This window comes from Coffea arabica, chromosome 11e (assembly GCF_036785885.1).
Source record: "Coffea arabica cultivar ET-39 chromosome 11e, Coffea Arabica ET-39 HiFi, whole genome shotgun sequence".
NCBI lineage: Eukaryota > Viridiplantae > Streptophyta > Magnoliopsida > Gentianales > Rubiaceae > Coffea > Coffea arabica.
In genome coordinates this window covers 47,701,437-47,722,497 of record NC_092331.1, presented here as the reverse complement: position 1 = coordinate 47,722,497, position 21,061 = coordinate 47,701,437, and the positions used below count along the sequence as shown (strand labels likewise).

The window sequence follows — 21,061 nt, the reverse complement described above, 5'->3', positions numbered from 1 at the left end:
GTGACCCTATTTGAGTCACTTTTAGGTCTTTCTTGTATGAATTATAATGGCAGATATGAAAGGTAGTAGTAGAGAGATAAAAACAGTAATTTCTGATGTTATTCCTACAACATAAAAAATTACTGAACACAAACTGAGTGAAATTTTTTTTTTTGAATTGGAGTAAAACTATTCGGATATATCTGCGCAGCATCGATAGAGATGATCATCTCACTGATGACCCACTCGTTGATGGGGAAGGAAAAAAGGTTTAGCTAAGGGAAAATGCAAAACTATTTTTACAGATCCGAAACTCTATTGATAATGAGATAGTCAGTCTCATCAATCATTGTGAGTTTGTTAAAGATCTTATGGATTATTTGGCTTTCTTGTATTCTGGTAAGGGTAATTTAAATCGTATATATGATGTTTGTAAGGAATTTTACCGTCTGAAAAAACAGCAGAGATCCCTTACAGAATATTTTATGAATTTTAAATGTGTGTATGAGAAATTGAATTCTCTCCTTCCTTTTAGTACTGATGTAAAAACTCAACAGTCTCAACGGAAACAAATGACTGTAATGAGTTTTCTTGCAGGATTACCAATTGATTTTGATGCTGCTCGAACACAAATTCTCTCTAACCCAGAGATTGTTTCCCTCCATAACACTTTCACACGAGTGTTGAGAACCGAGGGATTTTTGTCTATTTCCAATGTTACAAGTGCTCTCGTGAGTCGAAGTGGCGCTGGTTGAGGAAATAATGGTAGAAACAGTGGCAAAAATGGGACTGGTGGGATTGCTAGTCATGGACGATACAACTCAAATCAGCGAGTCTATTATCACTGTAAGAAACCAGGTCATACCATACGTGCGTGTTGGAACCTTTATGGTAGAGCTCAACTGCAACCCCCGTTTGCAAATTTCATAACCCAAGAAAACAATTATGCACCTTCTGACAAATTCATACTCATATTTGCTGATGAGTTTGCCAGCTTTACTGAGTTCCAGGCCTCACAAAAATCTGCTAACCTATCTTCTAGTACTAATCCTCCTTCTATTGATCACTCAGGTAAACCTACTACATGCCTTGTGTCATCTTCTAACAAATGGGTCATCGATTTCAGTGCAACAGATCATATGACCGGTAATTAGGGGTGTGCATCGAATTCGAATTCGGTAATTCGGAAGTTTGAATTCGGAATTTTTCGAAATTTTGGTACCTGATAATTCGACCGAATTCGATTTCGAATTCACCAATTCCGAATTCGAATTCGTACCGAATTCAATTCGGAATTCGGTAAATTCCGATTTCACCGATTTCACCGAATTCGGAAAAATTTATATATTATTATATAATATAAATTTTATAATATTATATAAATTTTATATTATATTATATTATATTATATAAATTTTATAAATTTTATATAATATTATATAGTATAAATTTTATATTACATGTATAAAAAATATATTTATATATTAAAAACGAATTTGAAATCGAAATCGGAATTCGAATTCCGATTTCGAATTGTGAATTCGAAATCGGAAATTCCGATTTGAAAAACTCCATTACCGAATTCGAACCAAATTCGAAATATATGAATTCGGAAAATCCGAATTCGATTCCGATTTCCGATTTACCGATTTCGAAAATTCCGAATTCAATTCGAATTCGGTCGGTAAATCGGAATTTTTCGATTTTGCACACCCCTACCGGTAATAAAGGTATCCTCTACTCTTTTAGTCCTAACAAAGATCATCCGAATGTTATTTTGATTGATGGGTCATGTGCTTCAGTTATGGGTTCTAGTGTAGCAATTCCTATCTCATCTATCCCATTATATTCAGTCTTATGCTTACCTAATTTTTCTTTTAATTTACTCTCAGTCAGTAAAATTACAAAAGCTCTCAAGTGCTCTGTATCATTCTTTCCTGAATATTGTGTTTTTCATGATCTTATGATGGGAAAGATTATTGGTAAAGAATGTGAGTCTGGCAGCCTGTATACACTTGAAACCCTTTCATCGAAAGTGCCGAAACCTGTTGCATGTTCCTTTACCTTGACTCCTCTTGAAATTCACTGTCGTTTGAGTCATCCATCTCTACCCACCTTGAAGAAGTTATGTCCAAGTTTCAGAATTTATCCCATTTAGATTGTGAGTCATGCCAATTTGTCAAGCATCATCGTTTGCCCTACTTGCATAGAGTCAATAAACGGGGTACATTCCCTTTTGAATTAGTGCACTATGATATTTGGCACTCTTGTCCAATAGTATCTAAGTCTGGTTTTAAGTATTTTGTCACTTTTGTTGATGACTACTCTCATGTTACTTGGTTATATTTAATGAAAAATCGTTCAGATTTATTTAGTATCTTTTGTTCCTTTTGTACTGAAATAAAAATACAATTCAATGTATCTGTCCGCATTTTGCGAAGTAATAATGCAAAAGAGTACTTTTCAAACCCTTTAATTCGTATAAATCAGAAAACGGAATCCTTCACCAATCTTCATATTCTGACACACCATTACAAAATGGTGTTGTTGAAAGAAAAAATAGACACTTATTAGAAGTTGCTAGAGCCCTTCTATTTCATATGAAGGTTCCTAAGCAATTTTGGGCAGATGCTGTTTCAACAGCTTATTTTTTAATTAATCGCATGCCATCTTCTGTGCTTGTTGGTGAGATTCCTTATTCAATTTTGTTTTCAACCCAATCTTTATTCTCCATTGAACCACGTATATTTGGGTGTACTTGTTTTGTTCGTGATACCCATGCTCAGGTGTCTAAATTAGATCCCAAATCTCTCAAGTACATGTTTTTGAGTTATTCACATTTTCAAAAAGAGTATAGATGTTATTTTCTAAATTTATATCGTTATTTAGTCTCTGCTGATGTTACATTTTTTGAGACACATTTATTTTTTCTTAAGTCTAATGTCTATAGTAGTTAGGAGGAGGAAGATGATATTCTAATCTACACTGTTACAACAACTGTTCCTATCAGACCACCAATCACTCAAGTGTATTCTCGTCGTCCTCAACACATAGACTCACATCCTCCACTATCTTCTCTGTCTACAGATCCGAGTCCTGATCCACCGCTTCTTCAGTCTCTAGATTCCAGTCTTCATTTGCTTATTGCTTTAAGGAAAGGTAAAAGACAGTGCACTTATCCAGTTTCATCATTTGCTTCATATGATCATTTATCTCCCTCCTTGCGTTGTTTTACTGCTTCTTTAGATTCAATATCTTTTTCTCAACGCTTATTTGAGGCTTTGGAACATCCTGGTTGGCAGGCAGCTATAGAGGAAGAAATTATGGCTCTAGATAATAATGGTACCTGGGATTTGGTTCATCTACTAACAGGTAAGAAACCTATTGGTTGTAAATGGGTATTTACTGTTAAAGTCAATCCTGATGGTTATGTTGCTCGCCTCAAAACTCGTTTTGTTGCAAAAGGGTATGCTCAAACATATGGGGTGGATTATTCAAACACATTTTCTCCTGTAGCAAAACTTACCTCTGTTCGATTATTTATTTCCCTTGCTGTTACTAATAATTGGCCTTTGCACTAGTTAGATGTTAAGAATGCATTCCTTCATGGAGATTTACAAGAGGAAGTTTATATGGAGCAACCACCTAGATTTGTTGCTCAGGGGGGAGTTTGGTAAGATTTGTAGATTCCGAAAGTCATTATATAGTTTAAAACAGAGTTCTCGTGCTTGGTTTGAGAGATTCAATGAGGTGGTTCAAGTGTTTGGCGTGAAGAAATGTAATTCTGATCATTCTGTCTTTTATCAACAATCTGAAGTTGGTATTATCCTATTAGTAGTTTATGTTGATGATATTGTTATTACTGGTAGTAACAATGAAGGTATTGCAGCCCTTAAAAATTTTCTTCAATCGCGCTTCCAGACAAAAGATTTGGGTATGTTGAAATACATTTTAGGCATTGAGGTTACAAGGTGTAAACAAGATATTTTCTTATGCCAAAGGAAGTATGTCCTTGATCTTTAAAAGCAACAGGAAAGCTAGGTGCTAAGCCATGTAGTACACCAATGATTCCAACATGCAACTTACAGCAGATGGTGGGGAGTTATTCTCAGATCTTGAAATATACCGAAGGTTAGTCGAAAAATTGAATTATCTTACTGTGACTCGTCCGAACATTGTATATTCGATTAGTATTGTGAGTCAATTTATATTCTCACCAAGAACCATCCATTGGACAGTTTTAGAACAAATCTTATGTTATCTTAAAGGAGCTCCGAGACGTGGTATACTATATGGTAATCATGGTCATTCTCATGTTGAATGCTTCTCAGATGCGGATTGGACATGTTCTAAAATTGATCGAAGATCTACAACTGGATATTGTGTTTTCGTTGGAGGTAATTTGGTATTGTGGAAAAGTAAGAAACAAAATGTAGTATCTCGCTCTAGTACAGAGTCTGAATATCGGTCTATGGCACAATCCACTTGTAAGCTTATATGGATACACCAATTATTGTATGAGGTGGGAATCAATAATTCACTTCCAATGAAGTAATGATGTGACAATCAAGCTGTCCTTCATATAGCATCAAATCCAGTTTTTCATGAGAGAACAAAGCATATCGAAATTGATTGCAACTTTGTTCGTGAAAAAATTCAGCAAAACTTGATCTCAACCAGTCATGTGAGAATTGGAGAGCAGTTAGCTGATATTTTTACTAAATCTATAAATGGTCCGAGAATTGATTATATTTGTGGCAACATGGGTATGATTAACATCTATGCTCCATCTTGATGGGGAGTATTGAAGATATGTGATTATAGAAAGATTTGCTATTGTAAATATTAGGAAAGATTAGATTTGATTTATTTTTATTATAGTATCAGATATTAATTAGGTAATAGATTGATTTAGACTAGCATGATTTTAGGATCTAAATTAGGTTACACTTGTGTATATATATATATTTGTATAATTGTGTAGTCCAGAAACATGAAAAAGTGTATTTTCTCTCCCTTTTTCTTAGTTTTTAGTACCTATTCCATTATATGATTAATATTCATTTCTTGAACCAAAATATTACTCCGATGAAGAAATACTTAAAAACATGTTCTAAAACTCTTCCACTTAGTTCTAAGAATTCTGAATTACTTCTACAATTGGCCAGACATGAGATAACTCATCTTTCATAAGATGTGGTAAATCTTTATAAGTTGTTCACTATCTTTCTATATTTCAAATATATACCTATATGCTAATAATGTGAGCATTCCCTGTTATGGAAGAAATCATATAACAAACAAAGTATAACCATCAGTACTCACGATACGATGATAACTTTAAATCTAATGATCACTTAAACAAATGTCACTTAGAGATTAATCCTTTGGCACTTAAAGAATATCTCTATGTAGATCAATTCAGTGAATTTGATTATCTTTTCAACCACACATATATTAGTTTAGGTGTCTCATACACTATAATAGATGAGATTTACTATTTCTCATATAGACGCGGCATAATATATGCCAGTCTAACCGTAATGCTCTGTTTTATTAATACTTTGATTAAAGATATTTAAGAATAAATCTTATCCATAATCGAATAAACCTCACCATCATAACTCTTATAATTTTATCACTTAGATTTAATCTAAGAGTTTTATCATACAAATATAAATATCTATAAATAATCAATATGGTAAAGATATCATGTAAAATAACATAAATAATTCAAGTGCATATTAAATGTTAGAAGTTAGTTGACTTTAGGTCATATACACTTTCAACTAGCATGGGACTAATAAGAAAAATGAAAAAAGTCATAATTAGCAATGGACTAGTTTGGTAACGCTATCCAATCAATATTTATAATAAAACATTTAAAACATAAATTATAACAAGTAAACACATAGAAACACATAGCATACAAACATAATATCTAGATGTGATGTCAAATCCTAAGGAAAATGAGTAAAATACATAAGACACATAAACACATACAATCTATCTATTAAAAGGGCCAACTATCATCTAAAAGTAAAAATATAAGAAAATAAACATATCTAACATATCTATTATATTTGTCTATCTAATTACAATTTTTGCAAAACATAACCTATTTATTAGATCTTGAGTATTCGAATACCCTCCAAATTATTATAAAACTTAAATTACATAAATAAACCATAAAAATGCCTAAAATATTAAAGAAATAAATAAAAATACATAAAATATATAAAATATATAAGATCACATATTTTCAAGAATTTAAAGGGTTGTAGGGTTAACTCCCTCTGAAGAAATGACTAAGATGAGGGAATATTGACCTATCTATGTTCAAGAATCAACAAAGGGTCAAGACACCAATTTAATTAAAAATACTTTAATAAAGAGAGTTAAAATGTAGTAAATTCACATTATTTAGCTAAACACAAAGAAACTTAAAACATTCAAAATGGCAAGTTAAATGCATTTAAGAGAAGCACAATTAGCAATTAAAGAAAAAAAAAACCATCCTAATTGAGAGATTAAGAAGCTATCAGAGTCAAAATATATTTTTCAAAAGATTAGGGTCTAAAATAAAATAAAAATAAAATTTTGGGGTCAAATTATAATTAAAATAAGTACCTAAATGAAAGAAAGTTAAAATTTTTGGATCACAACAGAGTTATTAAGAAACTCATGGGGCCAAAATAAAAGTTCATTTTCTTATGGTTTAAACCATCACGGTAATTGTCTGGATTGTCCCACTTTAGGCCCGATGAAGTAATGACAGATTACCTAGAAAAAATAGTAATGACCCACTTAAAAAAAAACTCAAACAATTCAATTTTGTTTTTAACCCAAATAGACCAAATCTAAAACTAAATAAACCTAACCAATAGCTTTTGAATTGTTGGCCATCACCAAGGACTTGGTGGGGATGGGAGGTAAAGAGTTCAAATCTTGCTTCCCACCAATTGTCACAATATGTGATTTCCGTAAAAAAATCCAGACAGGTGCGCTGGTCCGATGGTGGTTCAGTCCCTATCAATTTCCCAATAATATAGATAAAGTGACGATGACAAAAAAAAAATAATAATCAAATTAATCCAACTCCTTAAAACTCAAACAAGCTTGACTTAAATCTAAACAAACCCAAAGAATCAAATTAATCCAAGTAAAAAAAGAAAAGGAAACAAAAGACAAGGTAAGCATTAGCAAGTTTCGTTGGCCTCTAGAAATATTCCGACAAGAATGGTCGGAACTTCGTCGGGATCAAGCTCTGGTAGCTTATTTTGGGAACAAAAACTAGAGAAATAACCTCCACATGACAAGAAAGACAACCTCACTATCTATATCAACTCAAGGTTCATGAACAGGGGACAAATAGATAGATTTCTTTCAAAGCATCCAAAACCCAAAACACACAAAATGTCATGAAATATGCACTAAAATCTATTTTAAAATATGCTATAGATTCATCAAACATATAGAACAACCTTTGACCAACTATCAAGTATAATCTCATTTGCCAAAAGTTGCCAATAATAACATACCCAATTCAAAGTTCAAGGAGCTAACTTTTAATTTTGACATTTTCTTATTTAATCAAACATCAATAGACGGTTAAAAGGGTCTCTATGAGGCTATAATGATCATGAAACGGGCACAAATAAAAGCAAAGCATGAATCACCATGTCTAATCAAAAGATAAAAGCTTAGAACTCCTTTATGATGGATTTAACCTTTTACCCAAATTTGAATAGATGGAAAAGAATAAACAAGAGTTACCATTGGTGCTTGGGAAGTCAGATTGAGCATAAACTCTGGTAGTGTATAGATTTTGAACACAAAATAGACCCAAATAGACAGCTTCTTTGGCAACAAGAGTTGCGCCTAAGATGATTTCAAAACTCCAATTTCAAGCCTTTAAAGCCGCTTTCTCCAGATACTCTCAACAGGGAAATCATTCTATTATGAATCTAGAAAACACAGGAAAAATAATCTAACCCAAAAGGTCTAAAACAAAAGAGAAAGCTGGGGACGAATGGGGCTGGTTCATTAGTCCTAACGCCTTTTCTTTTCTGAAATTTTTCTTCTTCTTTCTTTTCTTTCTGATCTTTTCCTCTCTTATTTGTTTCTGTTACTGCTCCTTTCATCACCCTTTGCTTCTGAAAAAACCTAAACTCCTTGTTTAGTAACTATTTATATAGACTAAGAACTAGATACAATGGTTGAGATCAATTCTTAGGGAGGCAGATATAGGTGGTGGCATTTTCTTGATCAATTGATCAGAAATCTTGATAAGATTTCGTATTAGAAGTGGAATGGGAGGGATGGCTGGTACAGGTACAATATCCAATGAGAAAAAATGAGAAGGAAAAAAAATAAAGGCCTCCAGTGTTGTTTCTGTGATGCGAAGAAGAGGAAGTATGTTAGGATTTTTTTATGTGAGCAAAGGGTTTTTCTTCAAACTTTTCCTATCCTTTTTGTTGGGATTTGTGTGAGATTTGTTTTGAATTTGTTTTCATTTCTTTTGGTTTTTGGAGTTAGGTTTTGGGGGTTTAAGGAAAATGGGTTTTTTTCTTGATTTTTTGAATTTCCATTCTTTTGTTCTTTTCTTTTTCTTGTTTTACTTTTCTTTGCACCAAACCCACAAAAACAAAAAATAAAAATGAATACTTGAGATAAATAAAATAAATAAATAATAATAATAATAAACTTGAGATAGACAAAATTTTACTGTATACATCTCAAAGAATGAGCATTTGAAAAACTAAGCAAATAAGGAAAAAAATTTCGATAATTATTCCCTATGAGTAAACTAGGCTAATTCTATTTTTCTAGAATTTTTTGAATTGTATAACCCTACTAACTAAGACTCCTAAAATTAAACCCTGAGCTAAAAACTCAGAATTTGTACTTCGAAAGGAAAGTTGACCTTTTATCCATTATAAATTTGCCCTTGAAACTATTTTTATTGAATCCAAATAGGAGGTACTTTCTTATTTATGTGTGATATCTTAAGTAAATGGATATTACATTATACAAATCCAGAATGCTAATAATCTAAACTACTTGTGGCCTGAATATTATTTACACAAACCTAAGGGACCAACCTGTTAATAACTAAAGTTCTTACCATATTACCTTTTGTAGAGACACATGTCCTAACACGTGTCATCAAATCTTGACACATATTATTAGTGTGTGTTGTAGTGACACGTGTCACCAAATGTTGACACGTGTCATAGTATTATGACACGTGTGGCATATTCGACCCCTCTTAGTGCTGACTTATCACTTTTACGTTTCCTTATAAACAGGGCCCTCTTCATTTACACATCAAAAATTAGAAACTCTTACCTATACTCTTAAAAGGATAAGGAAAAGTGAGCCAAAGAGGAGAAAAGAAATAGCAAAAATTGCCATAAAAGATAGGAGAATGATGCCATAATAAAGAGATAGTGTCATGAAGATGACAACCTTACCTAACACTAAGAATATTCAAGTGAGTGCCCATTTACATTTATGTAGGTATATATTGTGTCTATATAATTGTTATAATGATCAAACATTCTTACATAGCATATAGTTTTGAATCTAGGCTCAATATAGTAAATTATGCTAAATCCATACTAAAATCGAACCAAGTAAAATTTAATATTACTACTCTTGTGTGTTTAAATACTACTATAATGCATGTCCTTACTTTGTTTAAGTGATAAATGACAATGGGACAGTGTCGAGACAGTGATAAGCTAACTTAGGACAAGAAGATTTAGGTAAGTGTCCACTGCATTCATGTAATGATAATGTTGCATTCGTATAGTTATTATATGATAACTTTCTTTTTGTATATTAAACATATAGTTATAGACCTGCATTTATAGCAGTAGTTATGTCAACCTCATATTAAAATCAGACAAAGTAAAGTTAATGATTGCTATTTTTGTATGTTTAAAAACTACTATGATGTATGTTTTGTCTCATTTAAATGATAGTTTCTTATTTAAGGTGAACATACTTTTCAAATTACTATATTACAAACGGAATTATTTTCTTATCAAGCATGCTATTGTTTTGTGAATCTAGGTGTGTACTTTATTGCATAATAAATTTTATTTGCTTGTCTAGCTAGCTATTGTCCTCGTGAATCTGGATATGTATTTTATCACACCGAAAAGTGATTGATTGAATCAGCTTGCAAATACAATGAAGCATTTACCGGTTATGTACTTTATCGCATTGGAAAGTGCTTGCGACTTGTTTCGCTAAAGAATTGTCTTATGATTGCTTGTGCTTGGCCATACCAATTATGTACTTTATCATACTGGCACAAGTGTTATGCCAATAATGTGTCTTGATCCGTTGAACAAGCAAAGGGCTATGTTGAATATCACTTCACACATTGATCCACAACCCACTATTTGGGTAGGAGGTTGTCCATTTACTGATTAGTGAGTGAAAGGCATTTCCAAATTAACCTAAGTGATTATTGAAGTAGGAGGCTGAGTTCGTGATTGCGGTATAAGGCGGAACCGGATCGTCACTAATAATTAGTGCAGTATCTTTCCATTATGTTGTGATTTATCTGTTTTATGTGTTTCTTATGTGCTTGAATATACATATTCTTGAAAATTTAATCTCACTTATATAGACAGACCTCACTGGACTGTTGAGTTCACACCAAAACACTAACATTTCTTTAAGGATCGAACTATTCAAAATAGACATGAAGAAGAGATCATCCCAGCATAGCAATGGTAGTTGAGTGTATTAAAGATATACAGAATCTAGTGAATTCAAGTAGAGCATAATTTCTGCTGTATAATAGTGTAATACTATGAGTTGTAAAAATGTCTCTACAGTAAATGAAAACTATTGTTAATTTTCAAATTAGTGATTGAGTGAGTCCTGACAGAAATTAGGCAATCCACCGCTAATAAAGTGTCAAAGAGGGATGGAATGCTTTATCGTTTAGGTAGTCCACTAGCAAATGCTTCGTTGAACTTATAAGCTGAATCAACCAATCACTTTCCGATGTGATAAGTACACATCAGGATTAAAGATATACAGAATCTAGTGAATTCAAGTAGAACATAATTTCTGTTGTATAATAGTATAATGCTATGAGTTATAAAAATGACTTACAATAAATGAAAACTATTGTTAATTTTTAAATTAGTGATTAAGTGAGTCCTGATAGAAGCTAGGCAGTCCACTGCTAATAAAGCCCCAAAGAGGGATGGAGTTGTGGTGTGATAGATGCTTCATTGTCTAGGTAGTCTACTGGCAAATGTTTCATTGTACTTATAAGCCGAATCAATCAATCACTTTCCGGTGTGATAAGTACAGATCAAGATTCATGAGAATAATAGCAAACTAGACACGTAAATAAAATTTTTGGTGCGATAAAGTAGACACACAGGTTCACAAAATATATAATAGCATGCTTGATAAGCAAATTCTAGAAAAATAGGATTAGCCTAGTTTAATCATGGGGAATAATTACCAGAATTTTTTATTCTAATATTAAAGTATTTTAAGTACCTAACTTTTTGTGGTACTTAGTTTTCACTAAACTAGTCAAACTTGGGCGGGTATAACCCCGAACCTTATTGTACCTTGTGTAACTACAATTATCCTAGTGATATAAATTCTATTTACTAAATGCTTTATTATGTCAAGAAATCCTCCTCCATATTAAGACTATATGATCCAATTGTAATATGACATCTTTTCCCGTTAAAAGAATTTCATCCTAGAAATTCATACCTATTTTTGAGAATACTTCTAGGTATTTTCTTTGAATCTCTTCCTCTAACTCCCAAGTAGCACTTTATATTTCATGGTCACTCCATCATATTTTAATCAATGGTACTTCTTTTGTCCTCAACTTGCACACATCACATTCCAAAATCTGGATTGGTTTTTCTTTGTATGTCAAGTCAAGCTGCAGGTGTAGTACCTAGTAGTCTAATATATAATCCTTATTTGGTTGGTACTTTCGAAACACGGAAACATGGAAAACATCATACATTCCTACTAGGTTTGGAGGCGAAGCTAATCTATATGCTACTTTCCCAATACATTTTAGTATCTCAAATGGTCCTACATACCTAGGGCTTAGCTTGCCGCCATTTATATGCTTGATGATTCCTTTCTTTGGCAATACTTTTAGAAAAACTTTGTCCTCTTCCAAAAATTCTAGATCCTTATGATAATTTTCAGCATAACTCTTTTGTCTACCTTGGGCAGTAGTCATCCTTTGTCCTATTAGGTTTACTTTGTCAATCGTATCCTCCATCCAAAGAATGATATTTGGTATAAGAATTTTCCTTTCTCCTACTTCCTTCCAATGTATTGGGGATTGGCACCTTCTCTCATGTAATGCTTCATAAGGTTCCAGACCAATAGTTGATTGATAACTATTGATATAAGCAAATTCTACTAGAGCCAAATACTTATCCTAATCATCCTTGAGATCCATCACACATGCTTGAAGCATATCTTCTAGTATCTAAATGATCCACTAGACTGGCCATCAGTTTGGGGATTGACTAAGGTGCTAAATCTTAATCTTGTTCCAAAGGTTTCTTGTAATTGTTTCCAAAGTCGTAAGCTAAATCCAGGATCTTGATCAAAGATAATGGTTTGAGGTGCACCATACAATCTAATTATTTCATCTACTTACAGCTTGCCTAACTTGTCCAGAGAATAGGTCATATTAATAGGTATAAAATGAGAGGATTTGGTAAACCTATCCATTACTGCACATATTGCATCATGTTCTTTATGACTCCTTGGCAATCCACTAACAAAATCCATGGTCACTTCTTACCATTTCCTTTCTAGAACCGGTAGGAGTTGGAGCAATCCAAATGATTTTCGGTGATCTGCTTTCACTTTATGACAAGCCAAACAAGTAGATATACAATGTGCAATATCTCTCTTCATGTTGTTCAACTAATAGTATTGCTTTAAGTCCCTATACATCTTGTTTCCTCCTGGATGTATTGTATACTTTGAACATTGTGTCTCTTTCAAAATTCTTATTTAAGATAGTTAATATTTGGAACACAACCCCTATTTCGGAATTTCAGCATCCCTTCTTCATTAATTTGAAAATCCAGTAGTTTTTAACATATGAAGAAAAACCAATCTAGATTTTGGAACATGATGTGCAGAAGTTGAGGACAAAAGAAATATCATTGGTTAAAATACGATGGAGGAACTATAGAATAGAAAATGCTACTTGGGAGTTAGAGGAAGAGATTCAAAGAAAAGACCCAGAAATACTCTCAAAAAATGTGTGAATTTCAATGATGAAATTCTTTTAAGAGGGGAAAGATGTCAAACTCCACTATTGGATCATACAGTCTTATATATGAAGGAGGATTTCTTGGCATAATAAAGCATTTGGTAAATGTAATTCATATCACTAGGATAATTGTAGTTACACAAGTTATAATGGGCTCGGGGTCACACACGTCCAAGTTTGATCAATCTGTGGAGACTAAGTACCATAAAAGTTAGGTATTTAAACTACTTAGAAAATTGGAATAAAAATCCTAGTAATTGTTCCCTATGAATAGACTAACCCTAGTTTTTAAAATTTTTCTAAGCATATAACCCCACTAATTAAAACTCTTAAAATTAAATCCTGAGCAAAAACTCGAAATTTGTTCTTCAGAGGAAAAGTTGACTTTTTGCCCATTAAGAATTTGACTTTGAAACTATTTTTATTGAATTCAAATGGGAGATACTTCCTTATTTGCATGTAAAAGCTTAGGACGTTTACCTAAATGATATTACATGGAAATAAAGTTTTGAATGTTGATAGCCTAAACTACCGGTGACCTAAATATAGCAATCAAACTTGAAAGACCAATGTGCAAATTAGGGGTGAGCAAATTCGGTACATACCGAATTCATAACCGAATTCAAATTCAATTGGTAATTTGAAATTGGTATTTGGTAATTTGGTACAAATTCGGTACGTACCGAATTCACCAAATTTTAATATGGTATGAAATAGGTAATGAGATTATGAATTTGGTAATAACCGATTTTGCATTCAAATTCAGTAAAATGAAATAGGGTTCCGCATTACCGCATTCGAATACCAAATTAGTTTATAAAATTATATAATATATAGATAAATGCTATTTAGTATTAGTATATACTACTAATATATTATTATATTATATAGGTAAATGCTATTAATAATAGTTAGTATATGGTATTATCATGTACTTATAATAATAATAATATATAATAATGTACAATATATTATTTTAGTATTTGTTAATTGTTATATGACTATAATAATACAAATATATAGTAATACATAACAATATAACATAACTATAATACTTATTATTTTATACATGAGTAACATGACTAGAATTAGATAATAATTAATACATATATGTATAATACTAAATATTAAACAATAAACATAATTAGTAATTAGAATTTAGATATTGGTAATTTGATACATCATTCATGTTTGAATTATTGAATATTTGAATGCGTAACCTGTAACTTGCAAGTATTAATGTGCTCTAAATTTACATTACATATTTAACATAAAAATTCATATTCTCTATTCACTAATTTTAAGGCTTTAAGTATAGACAAGACAACTAAGCAGTGTGAGTGAGTGCATATGAATTGCAAATCAATGTATTAGTGTATTGACTTTCACAATAACATATGTAAGTAAATAAGTTTTATGTTGATCTGAAATAAATTATAAGTTTGTAACTAATATAACTTATCATTAATCATTGTAATTTGTAAGTTTGTAACTAATATTACTTATTATTAATCATTGTAAATTATAAATTCATAAATTATCACTAATCATTGTATAGTCTAAGGTTTATTCTAGTTTAAATTAATCACTTTTTATGTGTTCCTTAAATCATAGACTAAGGATTCTAGGTATAAGTGATCAAATAAATGCCAATTAAATTAAACCACAAAATGATTAGAACATAAGTAATGTGTTAAATTATGAATAAATTTGTGGATCAAATCAGTAATAATTTTTTAAAAAACAGTTTTTTTTTATAAATGAATTCGGTTAACCGAATTCATTACCATTTCCGAATTCCAAATCGGTTGCGAAATGAATTCGATTATAGCCGATTCGAAATTGAAAACGGTTTAGATTTCTATATTCACCGAATTCAGCTAACCGAATTACCGAATTTGTACCGTTTGCTCACCCCTAGTGCAAATAATAGATAATTCTGCCATATTCCTTCTTAAAGTGACACGTGTTACATCGGACATGTTCCACACATTTTGACACGTGTCACACCATAGTGTGACATGTCATGACCCTATAACATGTCGCAATTCTATCGCTCCTACTAATTCATCACCATCCTATCTTTCTATAAATAAAGTTCCTCTCTTCATTTACACGTCAAAAATTAGAAACTCTCACCGAGACTCTTGAGAGGGTAAGGAAAAGTGAGCTTAAAAAGAGATAAGGAAAAGCAAAGAGGGTCGAAGAAAAGAGGGGAAAAAGGCCACAATCAAAGGAGATAGTGTTAGAAAAAGATCCACCTTATCTAACATCAAGGATGTCGAAGTGAACACCCATTTACATTTATAGAGATATATATATTGTATCTATATAAATGTTATAATGTTCAAATATTGTTGTGTTATAATCATATAGTTTTAGATCTATAATCCTATAGTAAACTATGCTAGATCCATGCTAAAATTGGACCAAGTAAAATTTAAGATTAATACTCTTGTGTGTCTAAATATTATCATAATGCATGCTCGTATTTTGTTTAAGTGGTGAATGACCATACATGATTAATATATGATTGTTATATTATATACATAATGATTATATTTGATAATTGAATCTGTCCGCGAGTTGAATCAATTATCGATTGTGTACTTTATCGCACAGGAGAATGTTCATGTACTTGTCTTACCAAAGACAGATATCGTGATTGTATATGCTTGACAATACAGTAATATACTTTATTACACTGGTACAAGTGTTTATGCCAATGTTGTGCCTTGATTCATCTAGCAAGCAAGGGTTACGTCAAACGTTAGGATAGGAGGTTATCTACTTATTGGGTTGCAAGTGAAAGGCACTTCTGAAATTGACCTATTGTTCGGGAGTAGGAAGTTGAGCTCGTAATGATGGTATACGGTGGAATCGAGTCGTCACCAAGAACTAGTGCGTATTCTTCAATGTGTTGTGGTTTATTGGTTTTTCCTTGTCTGATATTACTTATATCAGGTCTGACTATCTAATATTACTTATATCAGGTCTGACCATTTCTAAGCAAATATAACGTACTTACAATCCAAAAAGCAAAACATATCTTTAGCAATAACAGGATTCCCAGCCAGAGGTGTTCTCAATGTATGATATACTATGCTTGGGAATTTGCTGCTGGGCTTGAATTTCTATACGTTCTGTTGTTTGTATCGTTCAAATTTTTTTTTCTCATAAACTTGATCAGCGAAATTAAGCTTTCAATTTTTGCACATAATCTTATGTCATAATATTGTTCTAGAATACAGTCTGTTAAGCAATGTTCCATTCTCAAAAAACCGAGAGCATAATAATCCCTAACATGGTCCCTGGATCACCTGCGATGATGCTTACTTCCAGAAAGATCTACCACTAGTTCTAAGTGTACTACAAAGGTCAGTAATATCTATCCAAATATACAACTAATCATTGCATTTTTACAACAAAAACTATTGTTGGTGAACAGTTACTCTATGCAGCGAACTGACACCACAGACTGCTCAGCCTAATTTCTCCGTGCAAAGGAATCAGCTTAAGACGAGGTTTGTAGGCACAGAAATGAATTTCTGGTGAGGAACTTCAGGATTATTCCAGGGCATAACTTGTGCCAGAGGCTCCTCACAGCCTAGCTTCAAGAAGGCAGCATTGGAAAGCACTGGAGCTGTACTTTTTCTGAATTTCGGTAATCAGTTCAAGCTGCTGGAGACAAACAATAAAATAAAATAAAATAATAAAACAACATAAAATAAAAGGCAGAGAGTATCAGTTCACAGGAACAAAACACCTGATGCTTTGTAGTTTAAGCTAAAAGATGCATCCCACACATTACCTAATTTATAGTAGCTATACAATGCAACATATTGACAACTAATAGCTACCAACCAAAAAGGGGGTGAATGACTGGCTTTCATAAGTTGTCATTTAACTTAAATACAATCTAAGCAAGCACATTTTGTTTCAATTACCAAGTACAGAAAATTTGCACATCTTTGTGCGCCATTAAACACAACATTTGGGTTAAGATGGAGGAGCTTTAAGAATTCAGTGCAGGAATAGGCACTTGACATTGCAGAAACAGAAGCAAAACATGCAAAGGACAGGGGCTGAAAGAAAAAACAGTCTTACCATAAAATATCCAAGCTAGTGAAACATTATCTATTATAATCTTTTGTCAGTCTTCCCATTATTGTCCATTTCCTGCTTCTCATCCTCGCTTTGCAAATCAAAGTGTAGGAGTGCATCCAGACTGGATATCCATAAAAAGGACATTGTTAAGAGATTTAACGTTTTAATAACAACCTTCACAAACCATGCACAACCATCAACAATAATTGATAAGAATAAGCATCCCACTAACCTGCAATTCTGAGGAACCCTCCATGATACTAAAGGCGATCCCTTAAATCTAGGTGGCAGAGACATATAGCTTTTCCAATCTTGAAGCAATATCCTGAGATCGTGAAGTTTACTATCCAGCCCAAAGCAACAATTTGCATGCATGGTACAGACTTCATTTAAATCTCGGCTAGGTTCGCAAAACCCACCAAAGTATGCAGTACTCAAAAATCTCATTTTTAGTCCAATATCTTGGATAAAAGTACCATTTTTTATTATGTTAAGTACATCCTGATCATGTAAACCAGGAAATTTCTCTCTTGATGAGTACCAATACTTGTAGAACTCTATGGATCGATTATTTGACCTTACAAACTTGAAACCACCATTAGGTTTGTTTTCAACACCATCAGATATCCCTGAAAAATGATCACAAGCAATCTGAAAATCTGCATCGAAGTAGAAATGGGGAAATGGATCCCTAAACCACATTACATCAGCATCCTGGAAGAAGAAAATGAATCAGAAAGTACTAAATATGAATGAAGCAAATACTTCTAAAGTTCACATATATTTACATGAAATATCACGTTATTAAATGAAATCAAACAAGCAACAAATGTAATAGGAAACGGCACAACTTAAGTATCATAATTAAATAAGTGAATCACCACAACAATGTTTAAGTCTCGAAGATAAAACACAAACTAGTGAATGTCCCAATAAATGCAAAGAAAAATATCCAAAAGACACGTAGAGAATCCTTCCTCTATGAATACCTCTGATAAGTTATATTTGGTTTTGACTTCCTATCTTTTGAGGATTGAACATGAGATAATCTTAGAAAAAAAATTAAATCATATGATGGAGTATCTTCTCACTCTATCTAGTCCTTAAGATTCCATAAGCCTCAAAATAACACAATAGACAGAGTTAAGTACTACTATTCTCCCATGCAAAGCAAGCAAACCACACACAAACACCAAAATGACACGTTCATCAAATTATGAGATGCCAATACCAAGATCCAGCCATAGACAAAATGTTGGTTCTCTGGATTAGAACTACAATATATGATTATTAAAAACGTTAATCAGCAGAATAAAACTGGTAACCATGGACCTAATGACCTTAAAAGACCTTGGACAGGGGATTATAAATAAAAACACAGTTACAGAAGAAATTGTTAAGCGCAACTGCTTAAGATGATTACAAGTGTTTGTTAATGCATATGCAGCTACCTCAAATGGGAATATTTGTGTGCCTGTACGAGAGGGGGGGAGGGAGGGAGGGAGGGAGAGAGAGAGGGAATACCGTGAAAACAAAGTTAAATCCCAACTCCAGAACAGATTGTAGGAAAAAAATCCTACTCCACATCATCTTTAAGTACGCTGGAGTCATGAAATAGGCCTCACTTGAAAAATTGACTCCTTCAGTAACTAGGGCAAAGCAATGTGTATGTATATCCAAACATCGAGAAAATGCTTTCATATCCAACGCAATAATCACCAAATGATTAAGAAGTTTCCGAGTGTGTTCTCCAAATCTGAAGCTCTCAAGAAAGAGATCAATAATTGAATTTGGTGAAGCCCACGCTTCATTCAAAGTAGTTAGAATTACTGTTTTATCTTCCATTGCAGCATCATTCAACACTTTTTCAAGCCTAAACTCCTTGCTGTCCTACAGTAACCACAGAGGTCAACAGAGCACGAGCATTTTATTGTCTACCATGGACAGCAAATAACAATGAGTCAAAGCATGGAGTTCTGCAAAGATATTAAACCAAGAAAAATTTTCCCTTCATGCGTATCAAACTATATTTTTTTCCAATGAACTCATGAATTTCCAGAAGAAAAAGCCCAATACCGCATTATGTGAAAACTCTGGCACCAATCTAGAGCTGCCTTGACTAAACTATAATGAGATACAACACGAGCCAGCTTAACCACAAAGGTAAAACTAGAACTACAGAATGTAGAAGGATGATGTACAAGTACATACAGAAGGACTTTACAAGAAAATTTTGCAGTAATAACCAAAAAAGCAACTGCAACCACTATCATTTTCCTATCTCAGTATTGACAAGTAAAATATTATTCCATTTATTTCCATTTTCCATCATCCTCTGAGAAAATTGTCAGAAGCAATCGTGCTTATATAAATCTTCTTCTTTTTGATCGTGTTATAAATTGTGCTTATAATGCCCTCATTGGATCAGTAAACCTTCTTCTTTTCAGCCAAATTGGTTAGTCAACTGATAACTTAGTCACTCATATAATAAAGAATCTGAACATCATCTTTATTCGTTGAAAGAACATTTTGATTAAACAATAAGTTAAGTAACCAAAACAGGATATTTCAAATAACTCAGCGATCATTTGCTCCATATGCTGTAAATATTTCTCGGAGATCAAAATTTTTAGGGGCAGGCCAGTAGGCATGGATTCTGCAGAATCACTGTTCATGGTTCTTCAACTAATCAAATTTCTCAGCATAACTAAGCATGAAGCCAAGGTTCAAAGGCCCAAAAAAAAAAAGCCAAACCCTTTATGGAGTCCGAAAACACAGTAAAAGAAAGGCCAACAACTAACAAACCAACTGATATTCCCTTCTTCTATTCAACTATATATGGAAATCAATACAATGGACAGGCACGCACTCACCGGCAGACGAGAATTATCAGAGGAAACATCGTCAGAGAGTAAGTCAGGGTTCCCGGAGGCATAGTAGTAGTAATAAACCATCGGCATTTTCAACCCAACAGAATCAGTAGCTCTATAGAGAACAAAGCAGGACAAAACCACAGCGCTTAGGAAAACAATCGCAGTAAATACTCGCCGGAGATACACGGCGGAATTAGATGCAACATCCGGCTTCATCTCGCCGGAATTTGAGGGCAGCGGCGGTTTTGGCGGCGGAGACGAGAGAGGAAGAAAAGAGGGAGAAGACAATCGACGGCGAGGAAATATATAGGCGGAGGAGAGTGGCGAAGATGATGGCGATGACGAGATCATGATGGAGAATTGGTAGAGATTCGGGTCGGATTTGTAGGCATTGGGCGTAGAACATAGTACTCGTTACCGTGCGTGAGTATGTGAGACAGAAAGTGCGGCGAAGAGGGTAGATGCGGACTTTGTCGGTTTTGATTTGGTTTTAAAGTTTTGAGAGATGTTTTGGTTGTTCAAGAGAAACAGTAAACGTCTATATAGAAATTTGTACCGCGGAAATTTTGAAAATTGGGGTGGAAATTAGAAAGTAGTGAAAAATTAACAAATAAATCTAGACATTTTTTTGTACTCCCTCCGTCCAACTTTAATAGTTCTGATTTTTTTCACACAATTTAAGAAAAAGTAGTTAATTTTGTTGGAACAATCAATTTAGATAGCTATTTTTCTAAAATACCCTCACATTAATTAGAGTACAACTTTATGGAACTTGAATTGATGGTAAAAAAAG

At 33.0% G+C, this 21,061-nt stretch overlaps 1 protein-coding gene and 1 long non-coding RNA gene across 4 annotated transcripts; both read right to left on the bottom strand.

The window, feature by feature from the left end:
• Positions 1-5,678: 5,678 nt before the first annotated feature.
• On the bottom strand, positions 5,679-8,579 carry LOC140021757 (uncharacterized). Its single transcript, XR_011825729.1, has 2 exons — positions 7,756-8,579; positions 5,679-7,008 (listed from the first exon to the last, which is right to left on the bottom strand). It is a non-coding gene; the product is annotated as an uncharacterized lncRNA (long non-coding RNA).
• A 7,904-nt stretch (positions 8,580-16,483) lies between these two features.
• Positions 16,484-20,784, bottom strand: LOC113702927 (uncharacterized protein At4g15970). Of its 3 annotated transcripts, XM_027224109.2 has the most exons (6): positions 20,269-20,766; positions 18,920-19,285; positions 17,973-18,109; positions 17,628-17,720; positions 17,396-17,516; positions 16,484-16,966 (listed from the first exon to the last, which is right to left on the bottom strand). In XM_027224109.2, the coding sequence occupies exons 1-5, from the start codon at positions 20,617-20,619 to the stop codon at positions 17,429-17,431; spliced, it is 1,035 nt and encodes a 344-aa protein (XP_027079910.1). In that variant the 5' UTR covers positions 20,620-20,766; the 3' UTR covers positions 16,484-16,966; positions 17,396-17,428. The 3 variants fall into 3 exon arrangements, with proteins under 3 accessions (XP_027079910.1, XP_027079908.1, XP_027079909.1); XM_027224107.2 differs by having other exon boundaries at positions 17,628-18,109; positions 20,269-20,784; XM_027224108.2 differs by having other exon boundaries at positions 16,484-16,969; positions 17,628-18,109.
• Positions 20,785-21,061: the final 277 nt, after the last annotated feature.

Bases quoted from the DNA above. Each gene is read 5' to 3' on its own strand.
- LOC113702927 (XM_027224107.2), bottom strand. From the start codon at position 20,619: ATGATCTCGTCATCGCCATCATCTTCGCCACTCTCCTCCGCCTATATA. The intron at 18,110-18,919 runs GTATTCCCTCTC...TTCTTCTTCCAG, and splicing joins GATTTAACTTTGTTTTCACG to GATGCTGATGTAATGTGGTT. The intron at 17,517-17,627 runs GTTAGTGGGATG...ATGGATATCCAG, and splicing joins AGGGTTCCTCAGAATTGCAG to TCTGGATGCACTCCTACACT.